At 35.8% G+C, this 16,247-nt stretch overlaps 1 protein-coding gene across 1 annotated transcript in view; it reads right to left on the bottom strand.

Annotated features, from left to right (window-relative positions):
• ERICH2 (glutamate rich 2) overlaps nt 1-16,247 on the bottom strand; it is a 39,654-nt gene that overhangs the window by 9,280 nt on the left and 14,127 nt on the right. Inside the window, exon 8 of the mRNA XM_059395490.1 lies at nt 12,562-12,749. Coding sequence (XP_059251473.1) covers nt 12,562-12,749 — 188 coding nt within the window. The remainder of the gene's footprint in view (nt 1-12,561; nt 12,750-16,247) is intronic.

The following is a 16,247-nucleotide window of genomic DNA, read 5'->3' as shown; positions in this document are numbered from 1 at the left end:
AGATTATTTATTATTATTTTGCCAAATTATTTCAAAGCCTTTTACAGATATCATCTCATTTCACTTTAAATTAAAAACCCAATGACACTATGGCTATTACACCTAACAAAGTTAACAAGAATTTCTCAAAATCAGCTAAGATCTAGTCTATTTAATGAAACATTATATTAACAGTACTAGCCTCAGAAAATGATAAGGAAAATGGAATTATTTTCAAAGTGTCTTTTGCATTGACCTATTTTGTTGTTGTTGTGTTAACAAAAATATACATAAAATTCCTCTTAACAGTCAAAATGCAGTGAAATTAAATTCATGCAATGGATATTTGTCTGAAGACTTTCATGAGAATTGCTTAAAACTTCAAAGTCAAGCTAAAATGAGAAGAAAGGTTTAAAAAAATTGGTTTGAAATTATTTGTGACATTTAAAATAAAGAGTTAGGAATTTCAGGGAAGATGGCAGAGTAGGAGGACCCTAAACTACTTCATCCCACAGATACAACTAGATAACACTCATACCTGCAAAAACACATATAATGACCCAAAGACTGGCAAAAAAAAACTCCACAATTAGATGTAGAGAAGAGGCCACATCGACCAGGATAGAGAGGGCAAGGACTCAGTGGGAACCTAAACTCAATGGATCTGAACACTGGAGGGAGGTAGCCAAGGGAGATATGGGTATGAAGAGGGATGAGAAACAGATTATCACATGGGGGAGCCTGGAAGGGGAAGAGGAATCCCCACAGCATTTAGCTTTGACGGAGAGGTTGAGTTCTGTGAGTGCTTACAACCATTGGGACTTAAAGCCTGGAACTTTAAAAATCAGCAGGCTTGACTCTGGGAGGGCCCAGAGGGCAAGAGGAAGTTGAGCCCTTACCATTAAAGAGAGAGCAGAGCAAAGAGCCTGCAGAAATACAGCTTGGAAATAGCAGTTTGAAAGGCACCTGGGGCTTATGGGAGGGAGAGTGAGTTAAGGAGCTGAGAGTTTGCTGAGGAACGTCTCCAGGAACAAAGGAGCTGGCAGGCTCCATTACCTCCCAACCGCATCATGAACACACAACCACCTGTGGGAACTGGCACAGCAGTGGCATTCTCTACCTAACTTACACCACATCCCCCCTGCAGCCAGGCTTGCACTTAGTGCTGGTGCTGCAGATGCCCTCCTCCAGAAAACCTCTGCAAACCTTGCCAACACTGCCTCTCCTGACCTCTCATGGAGGACCTGTGCACCTTTGTTAAAACAGCACCCCCTGCCCATGTGTGCTTTGTGGAGCAGCCAGCCAGCCCTATATCCACGGTGGCTGTTCATCCCCCATGGAGGAGGGCCAGTGCCACCTAGTTAAAAGTGCACATCCCGCCCACTACTTTCAAGAGCAAGGGACTGTAGCTGATGTTCCTAACACAAAGAAAGACACAGAGAGTTACGCAAATGAGGAGACAGAGGAATATGTAACAAATGAAAGAATAGGACAAAATCACGGCAAAAGACCTCAGTGAAACAGATATAAGTAATATGTCTGATAGAGAATATAAAGAATTATCATAAAGATACTGGACTTGAGAAAAGAGTGGAAGACATCAGTGAGATCTTTAACACAGAGATAATAACGAATGAATCAGAGATAAAGAACATAATAAATGAAATTAAAAATATACTTGGTCTGGGCACCTGGGTGGCTCAATGGGTTAAAGCCTCTGCCTTCGGCTCCAGTCATGATCCCAGGGTCCTGGAATCGAGCCCCACATTGCTGAGCAGAGAGCCTGCTTCCTCCTCTCTCTCTCTCTGCCTACTTGTGATCTCTGTCTGTCAAATAAATAAATAAAATCTTAAAAAAAAATACACTTGGTGGAATAAATAGCATGCTGGACTAAGCAGAGGAATGAATTAATGAACCAGAAGACAGAGTAATGGAAAGTAATTAAGCTGAACAAATGAGAAAAAAAAAGGACCGTGTAAAATGAAAATAGACTTAGAGAAATCAGTCACTCGATCAAGTATAATGACATTCACATTACAGGGATCCCAGAAGAAGAAAGAGAAAAGGGGCAGAAATTTTACTTGAAGAAATAATAGCTAAAAAATTTCCCTAATCTAGAGAAGAAAACAGATACCTAGATCCAGGAGGCACAGAGACCTCCCCTATTAAAATCAACCAAAGGAGAGCCACACCAAGACACAAAGTAGTCAAAATGGCAAAAAGTAGTGATAAAAAGGTTTTTTTTGAAGCAGCAAGAGAAAAGAAGACAGTTACATAGGGAAACCCCGTGAGGCTATCCATAGATTTTTCAGCAGAAATTTAGGTAGGCCAGAAGAAAGTGGCACGATATACTCAAAGTGCCGAATGGGGAAAACTCACTGCAAAGAATACTTTATCCAGAGCAAGGCTATCATGAAGAATAGAATGAGAGAAGAGTTTCTAAGACAAACAAAAACTGAAGGAGTTCAAGACCACTAAATCAGCCCTACAAGAAATATTAAGAGGAACTCTTTGAGTGGAAAGATCATAAGTGAGAGTATGAAAGTAGGAAACACAGAAGCAGTAAAATTAAATATTTCTATAAAAAATCAGTCAAGGGATTCACAAAACGGAAGGATGTAAAATATGACACCATATACCTAAAACATGGTGAGGAGAGGAGTAAATAATGGATTCAAACTTAAGTGACCATCAACTTAATATAGACTGCTATATTCAGAAGATAAATCAAAAATCACTAATAGATAGGCAAAGAATAAAGGAAAAGGAGTGTAAGTATATCATTAAAGAAAGTCAATAAAGAAAGAGAGCAAGAGAAGGATCAGCAAAAACTATAAAAACAACCATAAAACTAGTAACAAAATGGCAATAAATACATATCAATAATTACTTTGAATGGAAATGGACAAAGCACTCCAATAAAAAGACACAGGGTGACAGATTAGATTAAAAAACAAACTCATCTATATGCTGCCTACAAGAGACTCATTTCAGACCTAAAGACACCCTCAAATTGAAAGTGAAGGGATGGAGAAAGATTCATCATGTAAATGGATGTCAACAACAGTAACAACAAAAGGCCAGGGTAGCAATACTTATATTGGACAACTAGACCTTATCAGACAAACAAGAGACAAAGACAGACACTTTTTAATAAAAAGGGGACAATCCAACAAGCAGATAATAACAATTGTAAATGTTTATGTACCCAACGTGGAGTACCCAAATATATAAAACAGTTAATAACAAATATAAAGAAACCAATCAACAGTAATACAATTATAGTAGGGGACGTAGGGGACTTTAACACCCCACTTACATCAATGTACAGATCATCCAAACAGAAAATCAACAAGGAAACAGTGGCTTTGTTTTTTTTTTTCTTTTGTAGTTGTTACTCTTTTTAAAAAAATTTATTTATTTTTTTCAGTGTAACAGTATTCATTGTTTTTGCACCACACCCAGTATTCCATGCAATCCATGCCCTCTCTAATACCCACCACCTGGTTTCCCCAACCTCCCACCCCCTCCCCTTCAAAACCCTCAGATTGTTTTTCAGAGTCCATAGTCTCTCATGGTTCACCTGGAAACAGTGGCTTTGAAAGACACACTGGGCCAGATGGATTTAATGGATATATTCATAACATTCCATCCTAAACAACAGACTATACATTCTTTTCAAGTACACATGGAACATTCTCCAGAATAGATCACATATTATGCCAAAACAAGCTTTAACAAAAATATCAAATCATACCATGAATCTTTTCTGACCACAACTCTATGTCTAGAAATCAACCATAAGATAAAATCTGGAAAATCCACAGATACATGGAAGTCAGACAACATGCTGCTAAATAATGAACAGGTCAAACAAGAAATCAAAGAAATCAAAAAGTACATAGAAACAAACAAGAATGAAAACACAACAATCCAAAACTTTTGTGATGCAGCAGAAGCAGTTCTAAGAGGCAAGTTTATAGCAATAGAGGTCTACCTCAAGAAGCAAGAAAAATCTCAAATACACAACCTAAACTTACATGTAAAGGAGCTAGAAAAAGAACAACAAACAAAACCCAAAAGTAGCAGGAGGAAGGAAATGATAAAGACTGAGCACAAATGATATAGAAACTAAAACAAAACAAAGCAAAAAACCCAATAGAACAGAGATCAATGAAACCAGGAGCTGGTTCTTTGAAAAGAGTAACAAAATTTATAAACCTCTAGCCAGAGTCATAAAAAAAGAAAGAGAGAGTGCTCAAATAAACAAATCAGAAATGAAAAAAGAGAAATAACAACCAATACCACAGAAATACAAAGTATTATAATGAATGTTATAAAACATTTTATGTCAACAAATCAGACAACCAAGAAGAAATGGATAAATTTCTGGAAACATATAACCTACCAAAACTGAAGCAGGAAGAAATAGAAAATCTGAATAGACTGAGTGCCAGCAATGAAATTGAATCAGTAATCAAAAAACTCTAAACAAACAAAAATCCAAGATGAGAGGCTTTGCTGGCTAATTCTACCAAACATTTAGAGTTAACACCTGTTCTTCTCAAACTATTCTAAAAAGTACAAGAAGAAGGAAAACTTTCAAATTCACTCTAGGAAGCCAGCATTACTCTGATACCCAAACCAGAAAAAGACACCACAAAAAGAGAGAGAGAGAGAGTACATGGGCGAGCACGCACCAATACCTCTGATGAACATAGATGCAAAAATCCTCTCTTTGGCTTTGCCCAATTCTGAATGCATTGTAACTGAGGTTTAGGACTTTTTTTTTCCCTATTAGTCGATATGCAGTGTTATATATGGCAACTGCCCAATATTTACTCAGTTGTTTAGCTAAATATTTACATTCTTGTAACTTTCTATTGGTGTTTTGTGGCTCTTATCCTAAGGACCATGAATAATGGGCCCAACAACTGTTTCTGTTTATGGAGTGTGTTTTCTTAGAATAATAGAGATGCAGGTATCAGACACCATAGTCAAGAAGCTATTGTGTCGACATATTAATTTATAAAAGACATTCTGTAGAACCTACACTACAGCTAAACTTTTAAATCCTATTTATTTATAAAGTTAATATGTTCCTTGATCCAATTATTAAAAATTCTCCAGTCATGGCTTAACTTACTAATTACTAATTCTGGTTTGAGAGTTACCCATAAATTAGAAATGACTTCTGTGAGCAACTCTGATCCCAAAGAGGGTTCTCATGAAATATTTCTCAGAATTTATTCATTATCAAGAAAATGCCAATCTTCGCCTCTTTGTTTTAACTCAACTGAAATATCAAGACCCAACAATGAGGGCAAACCATGGATCTGTATTTCCAGATAAAAGTTGTTATCAATGTATAAACTCTGTGTGATCTGTGACGTTGGAAGCATTGTAGCACAAAACAGCCGTGTTTCTTAGATGATATCTGTAACCAGTTTCTGGATCCTGTTGGATAAATCTGTATTGTGATATCTATTTGACCTTAATAAAGTTATTGCTTCCAGTGGGAAAAAAAAAAATACTAGCAAACCAAATCCAAGAAGGCATTAACAAAGCTATCACCACTATCAAGTGGTATTTATTCCCAGGATGTGGTCTAATATTTGTAAATCAATGTGATACATCAAAAAGAGAAAGGATAAAAACTATATGACCATTTCAATGGATGCAGAAAAAGCATTTGATAAAGTATAACATCCATTCATGATAAAAGCCCCCCAAACAAACTAGGTTTAGAGAGAACATACCTCAACATAATAAAGGCTATATATGAAAATCCACAGCTAACATCATCCTCAATGGGGAAAAATTGAAAGCTTTTCCCTTAAGGACAAGAACAAGACAAAAATGTCAGCTCTTTCCACTTTTATTCAACATAGTACTGGAAGTCCTAGCCACAGCAATCAGACAACAAAAAGAAATAAAAGGCATCCAAATCAGTTAAGGAAGAAGTAAAACTTTACTCGCAGATGACATTATACTAGATGTAGAAAACCCAAAAGGCTCCACCAAAAAAACTGCTAGGACTGATAAATGAATTTAGTAAAGTCACAGGATACAAAACCAATGTGCAGAAATCTGTTGCCCTTCTATACACTAACAATGAGGCAGCAGAAAGAGAAATTAAGAGAACAATCTCTTTTATAATTGCACCAAAAATAATAAGATAATAGCAATAAACCTAACCCAAGAGGTAAAAGACATATACTCGGAAAACTACAAAACACTGATGAAAGAAATTGAAGACAATGCAAAGAAGTGGAAAGACATTCCATGGTCATGGATTGGAAGAAAAAATACTATTAAACTGTCCATACTACCCAAAGCAATCTACACATTTAATGCAATCTAATGTAATGCAATCACATTTAATGATATGTATCAACATATCAAAAACACTTTTCACAGAACTAGAACAAACAATCCTAAAAGTTGTATGGAACCACAAAATATCCCAAATAGCCAAAGCAATCTTGAAAAAGAAAAACAGAGCTGGAGGTATCACAATTCCAGACTTCAAATTATATTACAAAGCTATAGAAATCAAAACAGTATGGAACTGGCACAAAAATAGACAAATAGATTAACAGAATAGAATACAAAGCCAGGAACTAAGTCCACAATTATATGTTCAATGAATCCTCAACAAAGCGGGAAAGAATTGCCAACGGGAAAAAGACAGTCTTCAACAAATGGCACTGGGAAAACTGGTCAGAAACATGCAAAAGAATGAAACTGGACCACTTTCTTACACCATACACAAAAATAAACTCAAAATAGATTAAAGACCTAAATATGAGGCCTGAAACCATAAAAATCCTAGAACAGAACACAAGCAATAATGTCTCTAACATCAGCCATAGCAACATTTTTCTAGATACGTCTCGTGAAGAAAGGGAAACAAAAGCAAAAATAAACTACTGGGACTACATCCAAATAAAAAGCTTCTGTGCAGAAAAGGAAGCAATCAACAAAATTAAAAGGTAATCTGCTGATTAGAAGAAGATATATGCAAATGACAAATCTGATCAAGGGTTAGTATCCAAAATCTATAAAGAACTTACACAACTCAACACCCAAAAAACAAATAATCCAATTAAAAATGGGTAGGACATGAACAAACATTTCTCCCAAGGAGACCTTTAGATGACCAAGAGATACACGAAAAGATGCTCAATATCACTCATCATCCCCTGATAATACAAACTGCAAATCAAAACTATAATAAGATATCACCTCACACCTGTTGGAATGATAAAATAAAAACACAAGAAACAGCAAGTATATGTAGAGAAAGGAATCCTCCTGCACTGTTGGTGGGAATGCAAACTGATGCCGCCACTGGAAAACAGTACAGAGGTTCCTCAAAAAGCTAAAAAAAGAACTACCCTATGATCCAGGAATTGCACTACTGGGTATTTGCCCGCAAAGCACAAAAACACTAATTCAAAGGGATGCATGCACCCCTATGTTTATTGCAGCATTATTTACAATAGCCAAATTACAGATGCAGCCCCAAGTGTTCATTGATAGAAAAATGGCTAAAGAATGGAATATATATAATAATATATTATATTATAATGTAATAATAAAATATAATCTATAATACTATATGTTATCATATATAATAATATAACATATTATATATATGATGGAATATTATGGATTAAAGAATACACTTACCATGACAAAAAAAAAATTGAAAGATTGTAACAATGAATATATGTACACATCTTACCTAGATTCAGTGCTGCTTAACACTGTGCTGCATTTGCTTTATCTCTCTTTTGATAGATAAGGTATAGATATAGCCTACATATATATATATTTTTCAAAGAAACATTAGAAAGTAAGTTGCAAACACCATAAAACTTTGCCCTTAAATATTCCAGCATGGGTCTCCTAAGTTTATGCTTCACTGTAACATCATATCCTTACCACATCTAAGAAAATTAACCATAATTTTGTAATAAAATATTACATTTAAATTGGGAATTCCCAATTTGTCTTTAAAATGGTTCTATAGCTAGATTTTTTTTTCCAATCAGGATTCCACGAAAATTCATGTGTTTAGTTGTTAACCACTTTTATTTTTTTTTTAATTCTGGTATAGACAATATACAGTGTTTAATTAGTTTCAGGTATATAACATAGTGATTCACCAATTCCATACATCACCTACTGCTCATCACAAGTGCACTCCTTAATCCCCATCATCTCTTTCACCCATACCCCTCCAACCGCCCCTCTGTAATCTTCAGTTTATTCTCTATAGTTAACAGTTTGTTTCTTGGTTTGTGTCTAATTTTTCAAGTTTTCTATAGGCTTGATAATTTTCAAAATAAAAAATTGAGGGGTGCTTGGGTGGCTCAGTCTGTTATGGGTCCATCTCTTGATTTCAGCTCAGGTCAAGATTTCATGGGTCCTGAAACTGAGTCCTGTGTCAGGCTCCACGGTCAGCAGAGTCTGCATGAGATTCTCTCTGTCTCCCCCTCTGCCCTTCCCCCAACTCTCTCACTCTCAAATAAATAAATCTTTATAAAAAAAATAAAAAATTATAAGTTGAGAAAATTAAAAAGGGATGCATTCTGAAAAGAGAAGAGCTTAAGCACAGGTATAGCCCAAGATATGACAATGAGCAATCTCATATTGTCTGGATATTTGTCTGAAATGAAGTCATGGATTACTTTTATAATTAAATGTCAAAAAGAAAATAGAAATAAAATGAACAACTCCAAAGTGTTGTTTGGTGTTGGCAAATAGAATTTGAATGCTCTATGATTCATGAATGATTTAGATGTTCATTCAAAGGAAATGTGCTTAAGTAAAATCTTTCCAATACTTGGCATCAACTTTTTTCTCCCTTGTTAAAAGCAACTTATAATATTAAGGAAGTTTCAAAACTCTCTCTATATGCTTTATTCTTTATGCCTTATTCTTTATTCTCTCTATATGCTTTATTTTAGGAGGAAAATATAACAAATGTATCTGATTTCTTTATATGATTCCATGGCTAGCATTTGGGTTAAATTATATAAAAAGGCAAGCACAGGGGCACCTGGAAGGCCCAGTTGGTTAATCAACTGCCTTGGGCTCAGGTCATGATCCCAGAGTCCTGGGATAGAGCCCCGCATCAGGCTCCCTACTCAGCAGGGAGGCTGCTTCTCCCTCTCCGTCTACTGTTCCCCCTTTATGTGCTCCTGCTCCCCTTCTGTCAAATAAATACAAAATCTTTAAAAAAAAAAAAAAGCACCAAGCACATCAGTATTTTCCTTTATGCTAAAACCCTAATTGAGGCACCTAGCCATGATGAAGTTAACGGAGACCAGATTTACTCTCCTTCCTAAAACAACCAGAAAATTGTACAAAATATATGAAACAAGAGTTTTCAGTAATTGACAGCAGCTGTCACAGGAGAGTGATCTGCGAGAAGGGAAACAGATGGGTCCTATGATTGCCTCAGTTTACAGCTGTGGGCTGTCTTCAGGTAACAGCACAGGCAGGCAGCATTCCAGAGACCAGTGATCTGAGTTGAAATAAGACAGTCTGAAGTTCAGAAAGGCCAATATTATATTTTAAGCAGCTCCAACAATCTGCAGAGGTATCTTTTTGAGGCTTTGGCTGGAATTCATCTGCATATGAGTATGCAGAAATGATCTGAGGCTAGAAAAAGAACTGCTGGATGAGCAGGTAGAACAACCAAAGAATCTCACACAGGGCTGAACAGAGGTCATGTTTTCTCCAGCCAGAGTGGAAGGTCATTTTAATACACAGATCAATGGGCAGAGTCCTCATTAGGGCATTGCCTTAGTAGTCTCCCTTATAATGTAAAGGCTGCTCTGAACCCTCCCAACAAAGCATAAAAAGCAAGACTCTAAAAGAAACCTGATTCCAAGAAACTCAACTATGACCCAGTTCAAGAATCCAAAACTATTTGAAGGAAAACAACAAAACTTATATCAAAGAGCATAAAATTTATAATGTCTAGGGTTCAGTAAAAAAATTACCAGGCATGCAAAGATGCAGAAAAATATGACCCGTATACTGGAGAAAACTTAATCGATAGAAACTGACCCAGGATTAAAAATTACAAAAATGATAGCACAGCTGAGAAGCATGTTAATATATGTCATTATTAATGTCTTAAAAATATGTCATTACAAATATGTCATATACTCAAAAGTAAAATATGAACATGATGAAAATAGATATAAAATATTTAAATAAAACTTGTAGAGATGATAAAATATGTGCATTTTATATATACACATGGAGAGAGAAAAAGGGAGAGAGAAAGGCTGGGAGGTTGGGATTAAATGGCAGATTATAATTACAAAGAAAAGATTGGAACTTTCCAAAGAAATTTAGAGAAATTTCTAAAATGAAATATATAGATAAAACAAACAAAAAAGTGACATCAGTGACGTTTGGGGCAACACTGGGTGATCTAACATACATGTAACTTGTAGCTCAGAAGAAGAAAGGGAGAGAAGAGTTCAAAAAAATTATTTAAAGACTTAATAACTGAACATTTTCCAAATCTGGTGTAAACTATAAACTCATTGATATAAGGATCTCAATGAACAGAAACAACATGAAGAATACCACATCAAGGTACATCATAAATTGCCAAAAATAACAATACAAAAGAAAAAAAATTTTATTAAAGTCTGAGAAAAAGATATATACAGTTGGACAAAAGCAGTAAAGCAGACATCTTGTCTGAAATGACACAAACTGTCTGACAAATGAAGCAGTCTTTCAAAGTACAGATCTTCCTCAATTTACAATGGGGTTATAGCCCAATAAACGCTCATAAATTGAAATAAGTTGAAAATGCATTTAAGGTGCACCTGGGTGGCTCAGTCATTAAGTGTCTGCCTTTAGCTCAGATCATGATCCCAGGGTCCTGGGATCAAGCCCCGCATCGAGGGGGGGGTCTCTGTGGGGGGCCTGTGTCTCCCTCTCCCACTTCCCCTGCTTGTGTTCCTTCTCTTGCTGTGTCTCACTGTCAAATGAGTAAATGAAATCTTAAAAAAAAATGCATTTAATACACTTAATCCACCAAACATTATAGCTTAGCCTAGCTTACCTTAAACATGCTCAGACCACTTATATTAGCCTAGGCAAAATCATAGGGCAAAATCATCTATCAAAACCTATTTTATACTAAAGTATTGAGTATTTCATGTAACTTACTGAATACTGTACTAAAAGTGAAAAACATAATGATTGTAGTGTATCAGGATATAAACATATCCTCATGATGGATTGGCTGGCAGGGAGTTGCAGCTGCCCAGCATCATGAGAGAGTAATCACACTACACATCACTAGCTGAGAAAGAAATGAAAATTCAAATTTAAAACTTTTACTGAATACGTATCATTTTCACATAATTGTGAAAAAATTCTAAGTTGAACCATTATAAGTCAGGGACCATCTGTACTGAAAACTACCTGGTAACTTATAAATCTCTAGCTCATGCATGCTTTAAAAATGAAGATAAAATTAAGACTTTTTCAGACAAACAAAAAGCTAACAGTATTCACTGCTGGAAGAACTGCATTATAAAAAAATACTATAGCAAGTTTTTCAGGTAAAAGGAAAATAATATCAGGTGAAAATTCAGATCAACAGAAAGCTATGGAGAAACCAGAAATGTGTTCCAAAAAAGATATTTTCCAATTAAAAAAACTTTTTAAAATATTGACAACTAAAACTAGAAATAGTGACAACTAAAACTAAAAATAATAACAATGTATTATAGGGCTTATAATATACATGGAAGTAAAATGTATGACAATAATATAAAGGATAAGAAGGGGGAGTTATAAAGTTCTTACAATATACGTGAAGTTCTATAATGTTAATTAGACTGTGATACAAGTGGGGTAAAACTGTTTTGTTCTCCATAGAATTATCAGGAAATGTTTATGTACAGCTTTTGCACATGATGTTTCAGGCTTCAGTGTCTTTGTAAATATTGTTTCCTATGCCAGGAATGCCTTCTCCATTCTACCAGATGAATTCCTAAGCTTCCCTCTTCCTTCAGGAGGAAGAGACTCCACGTCTCTTCTAAAAATCCTTCCTTTATTCCGTTTCTCCTACTTCTATTCTCAATTAGTCATTTAACCCTCCCCATGCCCAGGGAACCTCATAAATACTTCTGCTAGCACACATTTCATTGTTTATAAAATTGTACTATATACATAATATATACTTGTTAGTTCTCAAGGGTAAAGACTTATCTTTCTTATTTATCTCTAAATATCCCTCCAAACTAGCATGGTTCCTAGTTAATGTAGCAAGCATTCCTCAAAGCAGTCCTTGCAGAGTTTTATACCAAAACTTCTTTTATTCCTGTTTCTGCCTTTACCAGAATACTGTAAGCCACTTACAGAATCTTCTCTCACCTCTAACTTCATGAAGGCAGTAAGAGAGATGAGAAGCTAGGTAAGCATCTGTATATGGGCAAGGATCTCTATTATTTTTTAAATCTTCAAGGCTATATACTATTTAGTAATTTTAATATTAAGTTTCTTAAATTACAATGCACAAGTTAAACTTACTTCTGCCATTAATTCTAATGGGGCATGAGTATCCTTACTAGGGTTACCGTCTTCATCATTATCTTCATCATTGGTATCACCTTCACCATCATCGTCCGTTGATTCAGACAACTTATCATCAATATCCTGAAGGCAATGTTCATTATTTTTCTTCTGCTCTGCAAGGACTGTATCTTTAACCAATTGACCTAAGATAGAATATACATAATTTAATCAATAAATATTGAAAAGTTCAAAAATTAAAAATGGTTACTCCTAAATTAAAATGTAACAAATATACATGTTAACTATATGGTCTCCTGTAGTTTATACTTTTCATGACTAAATGGTACCACAATGATCTTATGTGATTTCCATTTCCAAAAAAGGCAGTAAAACTGCCATGAGGAAAAAACCCAAACCAATAATGCTGAATTAATCTGAGTGTTTTTTGGTGCTTAAAATTTTAATATACAGAAAACAATTTGTTTATAAAAAATTATGATTTCAAGGAAAAATAAATTAATGCTATTCTATCTCCAGAAATACATTTGTATTATGTTATATATATTATAATTTACTTTATAAATTATTATATATTATAATGTACATTATACGTTATTATTATATAATAATACAAAGCCCATTATATATAATATAATATATAGTATGATGTACATTATAATATATATAATATATAATATTATAACATAGTTCCAGAAATACATTACCTTCACATAGGAAGGTAAATATGAAATAAAGCCTTGGAGAATAAAATAAGACTGGAGAGGCTGAAGAGTAAATCATTCTTAGGCAGGTCAGGTCACTGCTCAGACACCTGGATACCGAAAAATAAAAATAAGCACCAATGACTACTCATCCAGTGCTCTACACTAGGTGGAGTCACAAGAACTCAAAAATGAACAGTTCTTGACCTCAGGTACTCATTCATACTCTAACTGGGGAGTCAGAAACATAAAGGATAACTATAAAACAGTATAGAAGTACGGTGACAGACATGTACTAGGTAAATGATAGCAGAAAGGAGGACCCCATGCCACTCTGGACAGTGGTCAAGAATTGTCCAGTCCGAGCAGATCAGTTTTTCCAAGGGGAGAGGACAACACGAGGCAACACAGAAACAAGAATGTGTGTGGCATTGACAAAGCACTTTGACGCTACTTAGGGGTCAAGGTTGAAGCTGCAATGGTGACAGATGTGTCTGGAAAGGTAGGTAGATCATGGGGTTTTGTAGACCAGGAACCCTGGAGTTAGGACCATATTCTAAGAATAAAGGGGTTACTAATAAAGGATTTTGAGTAGGAAAACAAGTATGATCAATTCCACATTTCTTTTTTTTATTAAAGTATTTTTTCTATTTTTTTTAATAGGTTTTATTTACTTATTTGACAGAGAGATACAGCGAGAGAGAGAGGGAACAACAGGCAGGAGTGGAAGAGGAAGAAGCAGGCTTCCTGCTGAGCAAGGAGCCCGATGTGGGGCTTGATCCCAGGATCATGGGATCATGACCTGAGGTGAAGGCAGATGCTTAACAACTGAGCCACCCAGGTGCCCCCAATTCTGCATTTTTTTTTTAAGATTTTATTTATTTATTTGACAGACAGAGACCACAAGTAGGCAGAGAGGCAGAGAGAGAGGGGCAAGCAGGCTCCCTGCTCTGCGGCGCTCGATCCCAGGACCCTGAGATCATGACCTGAGCTGAAGGCAGAGGCTTAACCCACTGAGCCACCCAGGCATCCTCAATTCTGCATTTCTGAAGGAACACTTGGCTAGCAGGGTGGAAAGTATAGTTGAGGGGAGACCAAAAAAAAAAAAAAAATAAGAGCAAGAAGAGAAGTCAGAGGTTTCTTTAAAAAGTCCAGGTGAGAGAGATGATTAATGATAGGGCACTGGTAAAATAGGGATGGAGAGGAGGGGGAACTTAGAGAAATATTTAAGAAGTAAAATCTCAGGGCGCTTGGGTAGCTCAGTGGGTTTAAGCCTCTGCCTTCGGCTCTGGTCATGATCTCAGGGTCCTGGGATGGAGCCCGCATTGGGCCCTCTGCTCAGCAGGGAGCCTGTTTGCCTCCCCGCCCTCCCCCCGGCCCCAAACCCCGTTTGTCTCTCTGCCTACTTGTGATCTCTGTCAAATAAATAAATAAAATCCTTAAAAAAAAAGTAAAATCTCCATGATACAATCTATTAGAACATTTTCCAATAGTATAATTCTTACACTATCTTCATTCACTTTGCCATATGAGTATCACCTAAACTATTTACTCAATATTTTTCCTTGAATCTACTTTAACATACAAATTTTATCAGGTCATAATATTACCATCCATGAAACTGATACATGTATGAATAAAAATAACATACAATAATCCTAACAAACATTATATACCATTACTCTTCTGAACATTACATATATCAACTCATTTAATTCTCTCAGCATCTCAATGAGGTATATACTATTGTCACTCTGTTCACAGATGAAACTGAGGGACAGAGCGGTTAAATAACCTACCTGACTTCACACACTAATTAAGTGGCAGATCTGGCAGTCGGTTTGGCTTGAGTTCATATTCCTAACCGTGTCTTACCTTTTCCTGACGCATAAGGATATACAGTTCCATTAAACGAATTAATAGGAAAAAAATGTGTGTGTTTCCTAAAATTCTCTCTTTGGGAAAGACTACTGAGTGAGCTTGTCAATTCCTCTGGCTCTCCCGATGTCTTTCAGTTTCAAACAGAACTTGCATGATACCTTGCTTTCATGTAAGATTTTGAGTGTACACAAGTCTTGTGACATGGGAGTTTGGCCATTGGCTACTCCAAATCATGTAGAGACACTTGTTAGAAAGAAAATGAAGAAATCCAGGAGAGCTTGAGAGAGGACAATGTTAAGAAAATGCAGGCCAAAAAAAAAAAAAAAAAAAAAAAAAGGAAAAGAAAAGAAAAGAAAGAAACAAAGAAAAAGAAAGGAGGAAAGGAAAAGCTGATAAAAATTCCCCACTCTAAAGCAAACTCCTGACTAAACCAAAATATGGTACCCTGGAAAGGGTCACCAGTCCTTCCTAGAATGGCTAGGCTCTTTAGGACATCTACCTGCTTCTGTTTCATTTACAGTCTCCATTCAGCTCACAGCCACCCTGATCTTCTGGTGGGTACCCAGCCTGCTCACAGACTCATCACACTGATGTCATCAGGGGAAGGTCATAATAAGGAATTAAGGACTTTATGTGACATAACAGGGTCTCCTTCAATTCACAAATGCTGAGCATCAAGGGAAATTTCTGGATCCCTAGAGTTAAGATAGTCCTCCCCCAGGTGCCATTTATTTATATTATAGCACCTACCACAATGTGTCATTGTCTTATTTTTTAGTATTATTTATTTTTAATAGTTGACTACCTCCCACTAGAATGTGAACTTCATAAAGTTGCCTATTGTGAACTATTGTATCCACAGCTTCTAAAACAGTCCTGGGACTCAATAAACCATGTTGGATGAATGGAACTTAATGCTTTCACAAGTGTTTTAGTTCATTTGAAAATTTAATACTTCATCATTATCATTTTTTATAATGTATACCATGGATTCCACACCCAACTGCATATCAGAATCATGTGGTACATGAATTTCAAAAATTACTGGTTCCTATGACCTGCTCCAGACCTATAGAATATCAATATCCCAAAGGTCAC

This window comes from Mustela nigripes, chromosome 3 (genome assembly GCF_022355385.1).
Source record: "Mustela nigripes isolate SB6536 chromosome 3, MUSNIG.SB6536, whole genome shotgun sequence".
Lineage (NCBI taxonomy): Eukaryota > Metazoa > Chordata > Mammalia > Carnivora > Mustelidae > Mustela > Mustela nigripes.
This window is presented reverse-complemented; position numbering and strand designations above follow the sequence as displayed.